Source organism: Grus americana, chromosome 1 (assembly GCF_028858705.1).
Source record: "Grus americana isolate bGruAme1 chromosome 1, bGruAme1.mat, whole genome shotgun sequence".
In the NCBI taxonomy this organism is placed as follows: domain Eukaryota; kingdom Metazoa; phylum Chordata; class Aves; order Gruiformes; family Gruidae; genus Grus; species Grus americana.
This window is the reverse complement of record NC_072852.1, coordinates 39283974-39302214: the sequence shown is the minus strand read 5'-3', so window position 1 is coordinate 39302214 and position 18241 is coordinate 39283974. Positions and strand designations below refer to the sequence as shown.

Sequence of the window (18241 nt, the reverse complement as noted above, 5' to 3'; positions counted from 1 at the left end):
GTATTCCTCTGTCACTACAGTCAGCCCAGTACCCAGCGGAGGTTCCAGTTCTGGCTGTCAGCAAAGTGCCTGTGAGCCTCTCTGGGAATTGCAGAGAGGATAAGGAAGTGTTTGAAAATGTTATTTTATATGCTGACTATGGTAACGTTCTCCACAGTCATCCCCCTCTTGGTTTTTTTTTTTATGTAGTGTGGTATCTAAAATTAATGTCTTGGTTTATCAATATTAAATTTCAAAGTATGTAATATTGTGTATTTCTTTATGGTTATAACCTGTTAGCTAAAATCAATTAGGCACTGTTCACACAAAGAGGAGAAAAGACGTATTCTGTCTGAAGATTTGTTAGTGCCTTTCAGTCTTCAGCATTGCAGGAAAAAAAGCTGGAATGAACCTCTGGAGATTGTACAGTCAGCCTCCTAGCCCAAGGCTCTATCTTTGTCATTCCTCACAGACGCTGTATCACAAGGAATTATAGAATAATTTAGGTAGCAAGGAACTTCTGGAGGTCATCTGGTCCAGCCCACTGTTCTGGGCAGGGCCGCCTTCGAATTTGGGTCTGGTTGCTCAGGGCCGTATTCAGCTGAATTTTGAATAACTCTAAGGATGGTAAGTCTTCTCTGAGCAACATGCTCCAGTGTTTTGCCACCCTTATTATGAATTCCCCCCCTTCTATCTAATTGGAATAATTGGAGTTTCCCTTTCTGCACCTTGTGTCTGTTGCCTTATGTCCTTTCATGGTGAACATCTGAGAAGAGCCTGGCTCTCTGTTCTCCATAATCTCAAAACCAGCACTTAGATTCTCCCTTAATCTTTTTTCTAAAGATCATAAACTAAATAAACTCAAACCCCTCAGCCTCTCTCCATCCATTGCGTGCTGCATACCTCGATCATTGTGATGGCCCTCCACCGGACTGGCTTCAATATGTCTATCTTTTTCTCTACTGGGGAGCTCCAGATTGGATGAAGTGCTGCAGACGCAGTCTCACAAGTGCTGAATTGTGGGGAATGATCACTTCACTTATCTGCTGCCTTTACTGATTCAGCCCAGTATGGCATTGGTCTTCATTTCTACAAGGATGCACTGCAGGCTAATGTTCAATGTGTTGCCCACCAGGCCCCCCCGGTCCTTTTCTGCAGAGCTACTTTCCTTTCCAGTTGGTGCCTGGGCTGTTGACTGAGATTATTCCATCTCAGCTGCATGACTTTCTTGGGGTTTCTGGCAGAACATCCCAGACTTCACTGCCCTTATCTACAGAATATGTTACCTTATGTTCCACCTGAATCTTCCAGACATCTCTGTAGATAATGGAAAATAAGTTTTCATTCTTTTTCATAGTCTTCGACATTTCTGTACTTTGTTCGTTCTGTTTCCACCTCAGTCTTCTCTGCTTTCTTTTTTGTTTCTTTTTCAGATTAAATTTCACAGATCTTTAATACAGGCACACTTTTTTTTGGAACCATAATATCTTAACTGTGAACAGAAACATCCAGTTCAGACCTTACCAGGGTAGAAGAGAGCAGAGAAATAACTTTGTGTTTCCTATAATCCTGTTAAATATATGTATGTTTGCCTAGTTTGCAAATAGTGGATCTTATGGAGCTGGGTTCAACTTCTGAATGACTGTGGTCCCCATATACTTTTCAGGGTAATATCTGCCTAATCACTTGCTCTTCATCCTCGGTTTATATAGTTGAATATTCCTGCTTAATGGAATATCTTGCATTTCTTTCTGTTGAAAAGCATCCTGTTTCTTTCAGATGTTTACTTCAGTCTGTTTATTTTATATTCTAATCTGCTTATCCAGAGTGGTTGCAGTTGGTCTGAGATTGGTGATGTGCTGGGATTTATTCATGACCTAGATAGATAAGTATTGAAATTGCACAGAAATGATTGAATATGTATAATGTATAGAAAAGCAAAATATTGAATAGCAGTGGATCGAAAAAGTTCCAAATTATTTGCTTTTCTGTTTGACTTAGTATAGCTTTCCAATCAGTTTTGCGTTCACCTTGAGATAGGCAAACTTTCTTTAAGAGAGTGACATATATTATGTTCTTGTGAGAATATTTCGTTAGTACATATGACATCTATTGTGTTCTCTTTTTCTGCGTGGTTTGCTGTCTTGCTGCTGATTTGACATGATTTAATAATGAGAAATCCAGGTTGGCTGTTTTTTTTCCAGGTGTCTTCAAACTATTTTGTTTCATTTTTTAATTCTAGCATTTTCTTGAGTGAAAGTTTTTAATGCCAACTGTATAAAGATCTTCCCTCCCTCCATCTCTCCCTCTGCTTTTTTTTTTTTTTAAGACTGAAGTTGACCCTTTCTAGTTGTCTCACATCTCTGTGAGTTCTTAAAGATGACTGCTAATGACGACTAGTGGCTTAGAGATTGTTGAATTGTCAGAAGCCAAGCCAGAGCTTCTCTAGTTGCAATAGTGAAGAAAATCTACCTCATGCAAATGTAGTGGAATTACCAGCAGTTGCTGGGATTTTGTCCAGGACATCAGCAGTAGTCACTTGTCTTATGTGAAGGTGCCATGGATTCTTTCAGTGATCACAAATGACTGGTCTTTAGTTTTAGGTCCAGTTTCAAAGTAACGTAAAGGTCTAAGCCATATTAACCTTAATGGCAAACTGGGCAAAATAAATTAATTCTCTTTGCACTTAATGGATGTTGATGTGCCCGTTAAAAATAAATACACATGAGTTTGGAAGAAGGCCTGCATGTGGCTTGAATATTGCATTTCTTCACTTGCAGTCAGGCCATTAACATAATTTAAACATTGTTCTGTGTAAATTTTTAAGCAAACGTACACAAGAATTAGCATAACCCCATTTCTAGGCAACCCCCTGCAAATCTGTGCTGCCAATTTAATATTGTTTCAAATACCATGACTTCATCTACTGGAACATTCACTACGTACTAACTTGCTGAGAGCATAAAAAAACCCCTTGAAAATGTTTTCCCTTGGTGAATAATTGTCAGTCTGTGTACGACTCATGATGATGGTGATACTGTGATATTTGGCCCTTTGAGCTCAGACTGCTCATCTAGGGGCAAAAGAGGGTGGATGGGTGAGAAGTGGAAAGAAGCTGGTAGGATGAGGCAGTTTATTAAGCCATATGCATCATTTCATGGTTTCAAGGTGCTGGTACCCATTGTGACCCCATGAATCACTGTGATGCTTGGCTCAAAGTCAGCGGCTCTCTGCCCAGTGCGAAAAGCATAGTCCAATTCTAATATCTCAGTCCTGAGCTGATTTCTCACAAAAATATGGAATGTTTTTTCACCTTGTATTTTGTGAATGGATGTGTATTTTGGTTTTCTTGTGGGTTCTTTTTTGCCCTCTGTTTAGAAATACAGATTATTTGGAAAAGTAACCCACTCTTGCAGGTTAGCTTCTCATTGCACAAAGGCTGTAGGACTCTGAACTCAAGACAATTACTTGATGAGCTGCACAATACTGCCAATGTAGGACTTCAAAATATTGTAGAAGTGGGAAAAATGGGGGGAAAGGGGGTGTAAGTGCAAAGAGTTAGTAGGGAAGGGTCTGGCTTTGTTTGAATTTTGGTTTTGGACTTGGAAGAATCTCTGGATTGCATTTTCAGGCTTTTCTCCTAAATTTTATATGCTTTAAACTTGTACTTGAACTACAAGTTGCAATTCTCATTTACTTTAGTCCAGGAGCTGGTGTTAAAGCTGTTTATCAAATATTAGTAGGCACATAAAGCCTTCAACAGTGTAGCTGTTGGCAAAATTTGGCCAAGTTAATATTCAGTGTCATATTTTCCCTTTCACCTCTTGGAAGTGGCATCAGAAGGGATTCCAGAAAAATTGGCTACATTGACAGACAGGAGCCATCTTATTAAATTGAATTTAAATCCTCATTTGATAAAATTAAATGTGACTCGTATTTTTTTATCTTCCCTTCAAGAGGTTATAAAATACACTAGGTAAAATAGAAGACAGAACTGCTCATAAATCATTAATGCATGCATTAATACAGGACTTGATTTTAGCCCAACTAGTGTACATACTATTAAGGCGTACAGACTAGTCTTCCTAAACCAGACAGTTAGTCTTTTTCCAAAATTAGTGACAGTAATTCTTCCATTCCTATGTTCTTGTTACAAAAAAAAATGGCACCGTGACAGTCATCAGTTCTGTAATGCAGATACATGGTATTAAAGAGATGTCACTTTTTAAAGCCACATCTGCAAGTCGTTTTTTCTCACCTCAATTCTTGCAGGCTCTTCTTTTGCCATTACCTGCCAAGTATTGTCTTTTGGACTCTGTGGTCATGTGTAACAGTTGATGACATCAAGAACATAAGCAAAATAAGGGGTCTTCCCCTGCCTGCCCTTCCATGTGTGTGATTTTCTTTAGGTAGTTGAAGAGGAACCCCTAGAGCTTGAATTCAGCATCTGACAAAAAACTCCCTGAAAGTCGATAACAGTTTTTCCCATTGGCCTCATTAGATGACAGTGTTCAGAAGACTCATTTTTAAAGGTAACAGTACCCAAAATAAAATTTTTAAACTATTATTTTTATTAATGACAAAGAGACTGGGCCAAATATTTTGCATTTTATGTCTAAAATCAAACCGTGGACAACTTAGATGGAAGCCATGACTGTGGGAATAAAAGGCAGCATGAGTCAATACGCTGGGCAGTGGTCTTACTCTGTTCAAATGGGCTCCTCCACATGAGAATAGCGGCAGGAGGGAAAGAAAGTGTGAGAAAGACTGTTTTCAGACATGGGCAGGATGGAGCTTAATTTTATTTTCTGAAAGTCTTTCTGATTTCAGAGTAGCTGTATGCCCTGTGGGCAATCAGTTATGGGGATATGTGTTGGTGGGATGGAGATGGTGGGTCTTTCAGAAGGGAATCATTTGAGACAAAAAAAGAACACTCTTAGAAGCAACCAAGCAGTACTTCAAATTAACTTATGTTTGCTTTTTGTTTTCTTTTTTCTTGGAAGATGCAAAATGCTTGTTTTTCAACTTCCTTGTTTGTTTACAGTAGTTTACAACTCATTAGAGATCCTAAGTCCTTTTCAGAGTTTTGCAATTCTTATTCAATTAGTCTTCTTATTTGGCAATTAGACTGAAATGAATTTTTACTCTTTGAAAAAAATGTGATTTAATGTATTCTCTGAGATTTGAAGTGGTAATGAGTTATGATGTCTTGTAACTGAACTAAATCATTAGCTAACTAAATCATTAAAAAGGTAGCAATTGTATATATTTGGTTATTTGTTTTGAATAGCGACTCTGGTGCAGTATATCAAATGCAGTAGGAGTATCAGAAAATAATTGCTATCCCTTGAGTAAACAGTGTTTGATTTTTTCCTTTAATTTTCCCTTTAAAATACACATCACTGTTGACTCAGCCCATGTTAAAAAAACCTGATGAACAGAATTTTACGTCTGCTTACTGTAACAGTTAGTCATCCCTTCACACAAGGCCGTATATTTCCACTGGCTTCATAAAAAGAAAACTTCTAGTAGTTTTGTCAGTGCATTAGAATCTCCACTAAAATAGTATATGGGTTTACTTACTATGTTTTGGCACTAAAAATAATTCTAGGAGTACTAAACATAAAGAAAATTATCTTTAGTTTCTGTATTACCTTAGCATTTCTCATTTCAAAACTGAATTTTTCATGACAGTTCAGACACATGGTTCATTAATGCACTTTTAGTGACTCTTACTGATGGTGCAGTTTGTAAAGTTATTGTAAAGTGAAATTAGAGTAAATGTGACCTAACTTTGCAGTTCTGCAAAATCTGTAACAAAGTGACTAGCAAATTAAGTGACTTCATCCATCTGTGAAATATTTCAAGGTCAAACCTTTATTGGCTACAAGATTTCTAACTAAAAAGACAGAGGATGACAGTACTTACAGTTTGGTAATATTTGCTTACTGAGCGTGAAATGAAATTTAACAGCACAGCTTGTCTACATTTGTAAATTTATTGTGGTTGTTTAGACTTCTTGGAAAATGAAATGTCAAGCTATCACCCTCAGCTTCCAGAATGTGATCTTTAGGTCCAACGAAAAAGTTAAGTTTTGGTTTTTTTTTTTCCTTCTTTAAGCCAGTGCGAGATTATTTTCATTTCACTTATATTTTTCTTAAGTAAAGCAAAACTTGTGCCACAACTGCATCTGAAGGTAGGATATGGCAATACCAATGCAGATGTGAGTATCTGATGTAGCAACTGCTCATTATCTCGCTACCACTGGGCATCGTGTTCAGCTCAGTGGGACAGTGCGTGAAGTTAAGTTCTTAGAAGTTTTGTAGACCGAGATCCTGTATTGTAGAAGTACAAAAAGGCTGTCATCTCCACCTGAATAGGTAGTGCATGGGATAATTTACAGGCAAGCCAATTCCAAGAGTAGAGAGTAGAACAGTAAATTGTAAATACCCGAAACACCTTTTTTTAAGGGGTTGAATGCAGACCTAAGGGTTTTTTTTAAGGAGAAAGAAGATTTGCAAATTCTGAAGTAGTTTCCTAATGAATCTTAAATGTCAGTCAGTACCATGTGATACTCTCTGCACAATATAGTGTAAAGCCAGGGAGAATGCATGAGCATCTCTATAGAGTTGCTTTAGTGCTTCTGAGCAAAATTTTAATGGTTGAGTAATCAAAACACCAATATCTAACAAGTCATGTTGTAAAATACACATCCAGTCTGAATTTTCATCTTCTAGAATGTCGCCTATGCATATATACTGAGCATCTAAACCAGTGAAAATGCTTCGCAGCTGGAATATCTGCAAAGTTACAGAACTCTTTAGGTTAGTGAAGTTAACCGTGTCAGTTTTGTACACTGACTGATAATAATTTATCTAGTCTCGTGTAAAATTTCCTTAATTTTTTCTTTTATCATTTGGCTAATCTTGGTGAAAACTGAAGTCTTCGAGCCTCTTGGTCTCTTGAGTCTTGAAGCGATTAATTACGAGCTCTGCCACTCCATGCACGCATTAGGAAATACAGAACTTTCTCTTTGAGGAGTGTATTCATCTTGTCTTTCATAATTAACCAAGAGCAGTGCTATGTCTTTCTTGATATCAACATTTTTGACTCTGGTGTCCAAATACATCACAGGGAGCAAAAGCTCCAGTAGTTGCAGTAGCAGATTCCTACAACATAACCTGTAGACCAAGAAAGAAACAACACCTGAAGATGTGGATCTGGTTGAGGACAACAGGGAAGAGAGAGTGAGAATGAAAATGTGTGTTATGCAAAGGAATAAAGTGGATGCATTAGGGATGACATCCCAAGAACACCTTGATAAATATTTGCATTTACTAATGACATGGAGGGCCACAAGACAGGAATAAAGTAAATCCTGAAGTACAAAGCATCATCGAAGGGGAGTTTGAAAAGTTAGGTTACTTTGTCTCTGCTAAGTGCCACCGGGATGTAAATTCAATGTAATCTTTTGTTTGGGAACTATCAACTTTCAAAGAGAAGAAGCCTCAATAATCTTGTGACTTCTGAAATGTCTGCTAAGGTAAATGATTTCATAGTCTTTTACAAACAAAAGCATTTGTTCTACCCTTTATCATTACCCTGTATCATCACCCTGTGAAAGGTGCAACAAATGATCTCTTTATATTTAGTCCCATGATTTTATATGGCAAAGCTGTTATTTTAAGGGTGAATTTCCAGCAGAAAATGGCAAAACTCATGGCAGAAGTGGATGAGTTCCACGAGCCCAGCATGTAATGCATGTTTTCCCTGTGATTTGCCTTTTAACAGTCAAAACCAGGGGCACTGCTCTCATGGAGGAGAAGAGAGCAGGCAATTTTGAAGTCTATGTATTTTCTTTGTCTATATTTTCTTTGTTAACCACTTCACAACAGTGCGAAACAGATTTTCTCTTTTTTTTTTCCTGGATGGAAGGGAGACTTGCACCAGGAAACAAATTACAATCTGAACTGCAGAACCTGCCTTGTGCCCTTGGGATGGGGAAAGAAGAGAAGTCAAACCTCATCCATAAAGAGGTGTCAGCAGCTCTCATTTCCCAAACTGCTGGTTGGCGTGAGGGAGATGAAGTACCACACTAATGTTCAATGGGCCTTGCTATTGTACCGAGGGCTTGTGGATGGGAACTGTGATCCTTCAGTTCTGTGGACATGTAATACTCGGGCCTCATTAATGTGAGGTTACATGCGAAGTTGTCCTTTTGCCTTTCAAGTCTCGTGTTCGTTTCGCTTGGTGTGCTTTGCGGTTTCAGATTGTGCAAGGACAACAGGAATTGGTTAAAACTCAGGATTTAAAAAGAAAAAGCGAACAACTGGATGCGGAGAGAAGGAGAAGGGTTAATCCATCTGAACAACTGGATTCTTCATTGCCATCATGTTGGCCTGTGCCTCTAGGGCAGGAGACTCCAGCTGGATGGTTTAATTTGCATATATATTTACATAGTCTTCAATAGCAAATTCACATGATCATAATGCAGAATTTGTCTGTAGTTGTCTTTTATTGACTGTTGAGCAGAATTTTCTTCTTGTCAGAGCTCACCTGTAATAAAGTCTTTCTGTTTATCCACTGTATCTTGACCCTGATAAAACATACGGGGCTCAGGATACAAATCACTTTCTGGATGCTTGTGTTTTTTCTCAGAGGGGCTTTTTCATTGCTCCAGTTTCCTAGTTGCAGTCTTCCCCGCCAGATTTCTTTCCTCTTCTTCTACTGCTCCCAAATGGTTACCATTATTAAGTATTAGTAAGAGAAGAGGTAGAACACCCACTATGGTGCTGCTGGGGAGTACAGATATTCCTCTGCACAAAAGAGTTTGTAAATCTAAATCTTTCATATGAGATCTCGGATACAGAGAATTGATAGGAGGCAGAAGATGGGCAGAGAGGAGGATTTATATGAAAGGGCACATGGAGGTCGCTTCTTTCTAGTGTTCTGTATCATGCTGGCCCTTTGTGTTTTAAAATGAAACCTCTTTACACCCTTGGAAGTAGAGTGGGATAATCTATGGGAACACATGTGTGTGTGTATACTTCAAGCTCACTATTCGGTGAGGCTGTGACCATGGATGGTGGGGAAGAATCTCAGTGAGTAGGATAGGATGCATCTATGGGAGGCTTTTCCATGACCAATTTTGCTAATCTCATGAGGTAAAAGAAACTAAATCCATTTAATGTCACATACTAAAAAGTTTCTTGCATAAACTTTTACACGGAGAGATGCACAGCGATGGATTCTCCTGTAGCCTGCCTGAAATCTCCCACATCGCATTCAGGTCTTCCACTGTCAGTTAGCTGTGAAATCCTTCCCTACCTCCTCCCTGTTTGATGGCACTCTGTAGGCCCTGTGGTCTATGGTATGTAGCATAAGAAAATATTTTGATGCTTTTGTATAAAAACTTGATTTAATGTATTTGCTAGGTATTTTTGTTCTAGTGAGCTGTAATTTAATTAATTAATTAATTATTCTGTGTTTCCAGTACTCTGTGTACATTTTAACTATGGTTAGAATAGAAATGTGCAGTTTTGGAAGACTTGAAAATTGGGGAAATATGTTTTTTACTCAGTGAGGCGTAAAAACTGTATCCATATTCCAAACCACTTCTTAATATGTATTTCATAGTTGATTTGAGATATACTTTGTGCATAAAACAGACACAGTATGCAAAATCTCGGTAGTCTTCCCTCTAGCCATTGCTACATTTCTTTAGAAGGATGAAAACACCTTTAATTCAGACTTCTCAAAGAATTATGTTCTAGTTTTAGTATTTTAAAATATCAGTCTACTTCTTCAGCCCTTGAGGGGTTTTAAATATGGTTAGAGTAGTACTCTGGTTAGCTTTTCTTGTAGAATGATTATTGGTGTCACAAAATATTAAGCAAACTCAAACTTTTTTTGTACTTAATTTTACCTAAGCTGTATTTCCTTGGTGGTGATCAAGTTAACATTTGTTTCTGCATATTCGTGTATTCTAATTAGTCACTTATTTAAAGCCAAATAGGCTAGAAAGAGAAGAAACTGTTTCAGCTGAATTGAAGAGGAAAAAAAAAATAGAGCTGCTTTTCCCTGAAGCATACATTCTGCATGAAATTCAACTTGACAAGTGACCCTTTTAAAACAGCGCTACAAAGATTTCTCAGCATTCTCCATATACAAGAGGCAGCGTTCTTGTATTAAACCCACAAGCAGCCCCCCAGTTCCCTCTAAATGAATGTAGCCTCTTCCTCTACCCTTTGTGTTCTACTTTATCCTCATTCACTGCATTGGCATTCACTGTTTTGTGTGCACGCTAAATGTGAGAAAATGTTGCAAAAAGCAAAACCACGGAGAATGTTAATACAAAATAATATATATATATGATAAAGAACTCCTCCAAGTATTTGCTGGCACTTGCAAGTCTCTCCTGAAAATGGGTGTTTATTTGAAAAAAAAACCCCAAACAACAAAAAAAAAGATTTGCCAGTTAATTTACAACTAGGTGACAGAAAAGCTGAACCCTAGCTCTTAAATCTTGCATTCTTTAATTCAGGAGCAGAAGGAAACAGTGGTCTATGATTGTATGTGAGCAATGAATAACAAGAATATATGAGTGACTTGTGAAACTGAGTGTAATGCATTAAAATCAGAGCGAACTGATAATTTAACAGTATATAAAAAGTATCAGGTCTTAAAAATAACACTTGTGGATGAGCAGTATTTTATCACCATCCAGTTCTCATGCAGCAATATTCCAGAGGTAGTGCACTGGTCATTCTGTATTATTTTTTTCCTATTGTTAAATGAGAGAGATGTGCAGTCTAATATTATTATGTCCCATGCTTTCAATGGTCTGTCCAGGAATCTTTAGGAAGAGCACAGAACTTGTGGTCAGAAGTTTGCTGCAGACCGAGGGGTTTCAGGTGGTACTGTGCTACCCCGCAGGGCTGCTAGTTTCCCCTCACACAATATTGGCTTTGTACACAGCACTGCTTCTGCATATATGGACCATATGTTCTTGCAGTGCTTAATAGATTGCAAATTACAGGCGTTTGATAATTTTCAAATAGATAAGCTCACATTTTACAGCAACATTTTTAGGGCAAATTTTGAGTGGAAAATTGCAGCTTTTAACATGAGCAATTATGGCATGTAAACAAACATCTGCTCTTGATAAACTAGAAGGTCAAGCAAGATGGTACTGCAAGATGAATAAGGGGAATACTTCCTTTGTCTGTTATTACTGGTCTCCAGAAACAACAACAGCAGATTAGCAAAGACATCCCTCAGTAGAAGGAGAGCCAGAAAAGAAATGGTCCATTCTTCCCTTTTGAGGTTTGCTATATCTTTATGGTTAGGGGTTCAAGGGAGGAGGGAAAAGAACTATATTCTCTATTCAGCCAACCTCCAAGAACTGTTTATATTCATCTTAATCTTTGTATTGTGCATTTATAATTTTGTGAGGGTTTTTCTGAGAGAGTAACCTGAAGGAGATAGGTCTCTGCGGCAGCCATTGTGTGCTCTCTTGCATGGTTGCCTCCCAATGGGAGCGTTCCTTCCCCCAGCAGAAGGCTTTTAGGGGCTGCCCAGAGAAGCAGAGGGAGACACAGGAGGGTTCTTCCATCTAAAATGTTTTGTTTGTTTTTTTTTAATAATACAAACATACTGATGAACAGGATGCAAAATACCTGCTTAGAACTGTTAATATTTTTTGCCAGTTCCATTCTGTATTTATGATACAAAACGTTAGAGGCTTGCTTCATATACAGGCTCTGGTTTCAAAGCATCATGTTTGCAACTTCACTCAAATGGAAATCCTTGTTAAATATTTACTACATTAGCGGCTTATCCTTGGATACCAAAATGTTTTTGCTACTGCTTTCCCCAAATACTGGAAAAAGTGCTGTAGTAAATAGCTATGTCACCTGTGAAAGTTTACCTCGATAACCACATAGCTGATTTTGTGCAAGTAAAAAGTTAAATGCAAGTATTTTACATGTTGAGAGACCTAATCTTTGCTATGGGTACAAAGGCAAGTTAAAGCTTAAATGCTGACATCTGTCTTCTAGAGAATTAGCCATGGCTGCAAAAGCATTTATGCCTCAGCTTAACTATTTGAAAAGGACAGCGTCTTAATGGTATATTTGTTTTAGTATTGCCATGAAGTCTTTTCTAGTAAGTCACTGACCTGAGACAGATCCAGTTTGATGGAGCTTCTTCTTAACTTAAATTAGTTATCAGAATGAAAAATGTAAATATTATTCGTTTGGTGTTACTTGGCAAAATTTGTATTATGCAAATCATGCTGGAGACAGCATGACAATCCTTGTTCTTCTAAGGAAGCCACCTTGGAAATGGCAATAAAGCACTTGCTTTGACTGGAGTAGGCGTATTCATGGAGAAGGGATGAGCTAAAGAGCTTGAGACATATTTACGTTGCAACTTCTGTTGTGGCACTATAACACCAGAAAATTGATTCTCCAAGTTCTAGTTCAGAGAGAGCTTCAGAATATCAGCCAACACCTAATTTTATGCCTTCTGGACAGAATTATCCTATTCTTTTTGTCATTAAGAGGTGAAACTCGTTGTCATCTCTGATGTTTTGCATCTTAAAAATTTGAAAGCCAATGTTTGTTTCTTTCTCTGCTCCTCCCATAAAATCAATATACCGTTCTGGAACTGTGGTATGGGTCTTATTACTTTTCTGCTTTTTTATTCCTTTTCAAGCAGAAGGTTCCAAGAGCTGTGTTCATTTCCATGAAGGAACGAGTTGTTCACCACAAGAAGCTGCAGAAGGGTGAATCCTGGGCAATGGGGAAAGCAGTAGTTAGCTGTCTGACTTTTTTTTTAACTACAGTAAACTATGTTTGTGAAACTGAATTCTCTGCTTATACCTTTGAAAGTAGAACTATGATAAAATATTTACAGGTATGGCATGAAAAGTAGCTAATGAATGTCTCCAGTGTTCTCAGCAAAGCAGTAGAGGTAGTTAAGTAATGCATATGAAACATAAGTTTTGGTTAGAAATCTTTCTGGTATAGTAAAACACTTAATACTCTGACTCCTATTAATATATAGCAACATTGCCCTCAGTTAAGGTATTTCCTTCTCTTTAAATTGCCCTGAATACCAAAATATTTTAGGGTGGAGAAAATCCTATCAAAAGCTCTGCTTGTTCTAGGTTTAAAAAAAAAAAAAAAGCTGAAATTGTTTGTCTCTGCTGTTTACATTCATGCAAAAGGAAACAGGTGTATAATTTATGTGCTGGCAAGACTGTCAGCTTGTGTGTTAGAAACTCTGGGCAACACCTGCTTCTGCACCTTTGGTGTGGAAGATGGAGCCTGTCTTTGTAGACAGTAGGAGTTGGTGGGATACAGCGAAGATCAGCAGAGCTGCTCGAGAGGTGGGCCTGTGCGAACCGCATGAAGTTCAGCAAGGCCAAGTGCAAGGTCCTGCACATGGGTCGGGGCAATCCCAAGCAAAACTACAGGCTGGGCGGAGAATGAATTGAGAGCAGCCCTGAGGAGAAGGACTTGGGGGTATTGATTGATGAGAAGCTCAACATGAGCTGGCAGTGTGCGCCTGCAGGCCAGAGAGCCAGCTGTGTCCTGGGCTGCATCAAAAGAGGTGTGATCAGCAGGTCGAGGGAGGTGATCCTGCCCCTCTACTCTGCTCTTGTGAGACCCCACCTGGAGTACTGCATCCAGCTCGGGGGGCCCCAACATAAGAAGGACATGGAGCTGTTGGAGTGAGTCCAGAGGAGGGCCACGAAGCTGATCAGAGGGCTGGAGCACCTCTCCTATGAGGACAGGCTGAGAGAGTTGGGGTTGTTCAGCCTGGAGAAGAGAAGGCTCCAAGGAGACCTTCTAGCAGCCTTCCAGTACCTGAAGGGACCTACAGGAAAGCTGGAGAGGGACTGTTTACAAGGGCAGGTAGTGACAGGACAGGAGGTAATGGGTTTAAGCTGAAGGAGGGTAAATTTAGATTAGATATTAGGAACAAATTCTTGACTGTGGGGGTGGTGAGGCACTGGAACAGGTTGCCCAGAGAGGTTGTGGATGCCCCCTCCCTGGAAGTGTTCAAGGCCAGGTTGGATGAGGCTTTGGGCAGCCTGGTCTAGTGGAGGGTGTCCCTGCCCATGGCAGGGGGTTTGGAACTAGATGATCTTTGAGGTCCCTTCCAACCCAAACCATTCTGTGATTCTATGAACCCCTGATGCGTATCTGAGGAGTGCTAGTCCTCCCCTTCAACCCCTTCATGCTTTACATACAAGATAGGTGGGAGCCATTAGCTTGAGCACTGATCAATAATACTGGTTAGTGTGTTTTTCCTGCTTTACTAAATTAGCCGTATATGTATGTGATTCACCCTGGCGATGCACTTCATGAGCACGGGGAAGAAAAGGGAAGGTCCATCACGCAGGGTAATGACACACTTTCCAAAGCTCAAAATTCACCCAGATTTTGATCGGTTCTCCCTAGAAAATGGTCAGGCAGTCAGTGTGCTACATCTGGTGCTTTCTGTGCTAGCTGACATCATTTGGTTGCTCCCTTGTCTGCTTATTTGCTGTGTTGGTCTTGTTACGGAAAGGACCTGGGGTGCGCTGAGGACCAGGATGCCGCTTCTCAAGCAGAAGCTTCTGCTGCAGCAGCAGTGTGGTTAGCAACAGCGGTGCCAGAGAAGGGCATATTTACTTGATGAAAGCCAAGTGTCTGCTCAATTTCAGTTTTTAGCTCTCAGTTAGAGGACAATTTAAAAGTGAGGAAGTTTTAAATTTTCTCCCTCTTAAAAAGTAGCTGTATCATTTTGAATTGAACTTTATAATTTAACTTTAGGGAACAGTGATGGCTGCAAGACTTCTATCTTCAAGATTAATATTTCTAACAGCAACAAATAACTTTTTGCACATCTGTTGGGGAGAGCACTCTACAGGAGCAAACAGCATCAAAACATTTCCCCCCTCCAAAAAGAGAGAGTGCTGCCTCTGCTGTAGGCTACGTCTTTGGTTTTCACATTTCATGATAATAATGTAATGTTTTTGCTGCTTGGTGACAGAGCACAGAAAAGACACATGAATTGAAACCTTCAGAACGTATAGTGGTCTCTTCTTAAAGATCCATATAAAAAGTTTTATTGGCTTTTTTATTTTTGGTAATATGCCTGTAATATTCCTCTAAGGTCTTTACCCTTTGAAAGTTGAAAGCTGTGTGATAAAAACAGACTTGTAATAAAACACAACCTCCTTATAGAAGTTACACTAAAAATAATTCTGGTAGTGCCCTGGGGGTGTTCATCAGCTAGCGACAGAGGCTGCATTTTCACAGTAGAAAAGCAGGGGCTGGTAAGGTCAAGGAGGATGAGTCTGTATTCCTGTGGGGAGTTTGGTAGGTGCATCCAGGGGGTTTTGAGCTTCTATGGATAAAATGGGTGTGTTTTTGTGACAATGATGTTTTAAAATACGTGGGAAGCTGGTACAAGCCCGAAAGAGTTCCAGTGCCTGCTTTCAGTGTGCGTTTGTTTTAGGACACTCCTAGCTGACCTCTACTAGTAACTTGTACATGTTTCCAAACTAGAAAATCTCAACTCAGTTCTGATCAATCTTTGCCTACTTCTGTTGATAAATTGCAGTCCTGGCTTTTCCTTTACGTCTTCTTTTATGCTTTTAAAACCACTGCCCTGGTTTGCTCTTTGCAAAATAATGACTCACTGAAACGTCTGCATCACCAGAAACTAAACCCACCTCTGCGTGCTCTTCATTTTCCAGGTGATGATCCTGTAAAATCTGTTTTACAGGAAGATACTCTTGACTTCCTCATGCTCGTGGGTGCAAAATGGTATCTCCTGTGAGCATGGGTGCAGGTGACCCTGTTTGGCACATGGTTTGACTGAGGCGACCGATTGATCCCGGACTCATGCCAGCAGACAGGAGAGGTCCTGCTGGACTAGAGACCTCACGTGGCTTGCGGAAGCGCGGTTACAAAAAAAACCCGTGGCAGATGTCAACGTGATAGGATTCGAGCAGACACTGCTTTTGTTCTTGTGCGGGAGGGAAACTTCATCAGAAACGCAGATGAAATTCCAGCCTTATCTTAGGGAATGAGCGTGGCATTCGGGCACGCAGCAAGAGAAGAGAGCCAGGCTTTTTGCTCCTGTCATCCTGTGCAAAGGATAGTCTGCTGTACCTTAATTTTAAAGTTTTTAAAACTCTGCTGGGATTTTAAACGCGTATGGTTGTGATATGCTTGTGATGTCGCTTCCTTTGTTTGCCTATTGCCATATAGCCTGACCAGCTCTATGGGAGACCTGCCTGTGGAGTGCCTTTTAATGTTTAGATCTAGCAGTGATTAGAATACACTAATGCCCAGTGGGTATATGTGTCATTTTTTAACAGCTGCCGAGCTTTCTCCCTGCTGCTCAAATTAACACATTCAGCGCACACTTGCCGGTGAGTGGGCTGTGTGTATGGATTAAACCACTTTGCTATTTATTCATCCAGCATATGTGATGCCAGAAATGGATCGGTGTGTTTCCTCTTTGTACAACGAATGAAATCAAATGGGCTCCTGATCCTGTGCCCGGGTAAATACGAGGGAAGCGTTTAACTGGCGAATGGAAACCTGTTTTGCCTTGAGTTATGGTTCAGTCCATTGACTAACATCTATCCCCGCCTCCCAGCCCCTCTTCAAATGATGGAGACACAGGATAGGGGGCTTTCAGTGCCGAGCTTCTCCTTGCTGGCAGGCAGGTCTCTGCAACTTTGTCCTCTGCTGTTTAATAGCAGCTTGAAACCTGACTTTCTCCTTTCGCTTCAGTGTTTTCCTCCTTTGTCTCTTTTCATGTTGAAATATTCCAGTTGGTAGATTTGATAAAGTCGCCCCCCCCCCCCTTTTTTTTAAGGGAAAACAATATGCTTTCTAGTCACAGCTGAGATAAGGGAGGGGTTTTTTAATGGTACCGGAGCGGCTGCTCAGAAGCTGCAGCTTTGCTCGGGTGCTTGTGGTTGATTCATGCTGGGACAGCTCTTTGTGAAGCAGAGGGCGAAGGGGGCTGCCGGCTGGTGCTGCTGAGGAAGGAGATGGAGCGCTTCTTGGGCTTCGTCAAGCAGATAAGAAGATCGAGAAGAAGAAAAGGCAAAAAGTACCGGCCAGAGGAGGATTACCACGAGGGCTACGAGGATGTCTACTATTATGCCTCAGAGCATTTTCGAAGTAAGTATTTTGCATAACCTCATTTTCCTTTTACTGCAATAAATGCTATGCTTCTAAGATTCTAAAACACCCTAAACCCCCAAAACGCAAACGATGTTCCTTGTTTGCCAGAATCTGAGCCTCATGCGAGTATTAAAACGTCGGTTCCCGTTAGGGCTTTATCTGGCTGTGAGTGTTGCTGAACAATACAGAGCAGCTGAAGTGGCGCGGCCACTCTCAAAGTGAGCGGGGTCTGTCTGCAAACCCGGGTAAGATTTCAGGTGCAGGTAATTGAGTATGACTGCTGGAAACCTTTTGTTAAAACGCTTTGTGTTGAGAAGCGATAAGGTGGCGGCAGCCCTTGTAGAGTGCCTTCGGAAAGCTGTGTGGATATTTTTAAAGCACTATAAAGGCAGTGATCACTTATTTGTAAGTTGGAGTTGATGATTAATGTTTGTTGCCGAGGGAGAGTCAGTCCCTGCGAGCCTCTGCCGTGACCTGGTCTTTTCAATAGCAAGTAACTCAAGTGGGTTGCTTCCTCGCCGCAGGTCCAGGACCACTTGTGAAGAATTAGGTGGTGGGTTTTGGTTGCTTGCGCTCACGTGACAGCAGCAGCTCGCCCGAAACCAAAATAAACCGCCTGCTCGGAAGTCCCTGTGCAAACTGCGCGCTGTTCCCTGCAGCTCGATTGGGTTTGTCCCCTCTACCTGTCAGGCTTCAGAGCTGCCGATCTCCCTTGGGCATCTCCTGGAGGAAGGGATGTGCCCAGAGGTGCCTGCGGGGACGGTGGGAGGGAAACTGCACCCAGCACCTGCCCCGGGGATCGTGCAGCGCTGTCAGGGCGAGGTGTTGGCAATAGAACCAGTCATGCACAGAAATTACCTTTTTAAAAGGCTTTTGCTGTTCTGACCGGTGGTTTGGGAGCTTTGCAGTGAAGCTGTGCCTTTTGTTGAGCAGCTGAAGTTTGATGCACTTTTGCTGTTGTTCTGTACTTTGTGCGTGGCTGTCGGTATCTTTTTGCATCACTTGGCTTCATTTCCGCTCTGCTGAAATGAATCATAAGAACCTTACATTTGTTTTAAGAC

The 18241-nt window shown here is 40.5% G+C and overlaps 1 protein-coding gene across 11 annotated transcripts in view; it reads left to right on the top strand.

The window, feature by feature from the left end:
- The window catches only part of GRIP1 (glutamate receptor interacting protein 1), a 328500-nt gene that overhangs the window by 81531 nt on the left and 228728 nt on the right, over positions 1 to 18241 (top strand). For 9 of the 11 annotated variants that reach the window (XM_054816125.1, XM_054816091.1, XM_054816117.1 and 6 more), the window contains exon 1: positions 16706 to 17177. The exons of the other annotated variants lie outside the window; for them this stretch is intronic. In XM_054816125.1, coding sequence (XP_054672100.1) covers positions 17045 to 17177 — 133 coding nt within the window. In that variant the 5' untranslated portion in view covers positions 16706 to 17044. Of the gene's footprint in view, positions 1 to 16705; positions 17178 to 18241 lie in introns of those variants that run through there. 11 annotated transcript variants of the gene reach the window in all.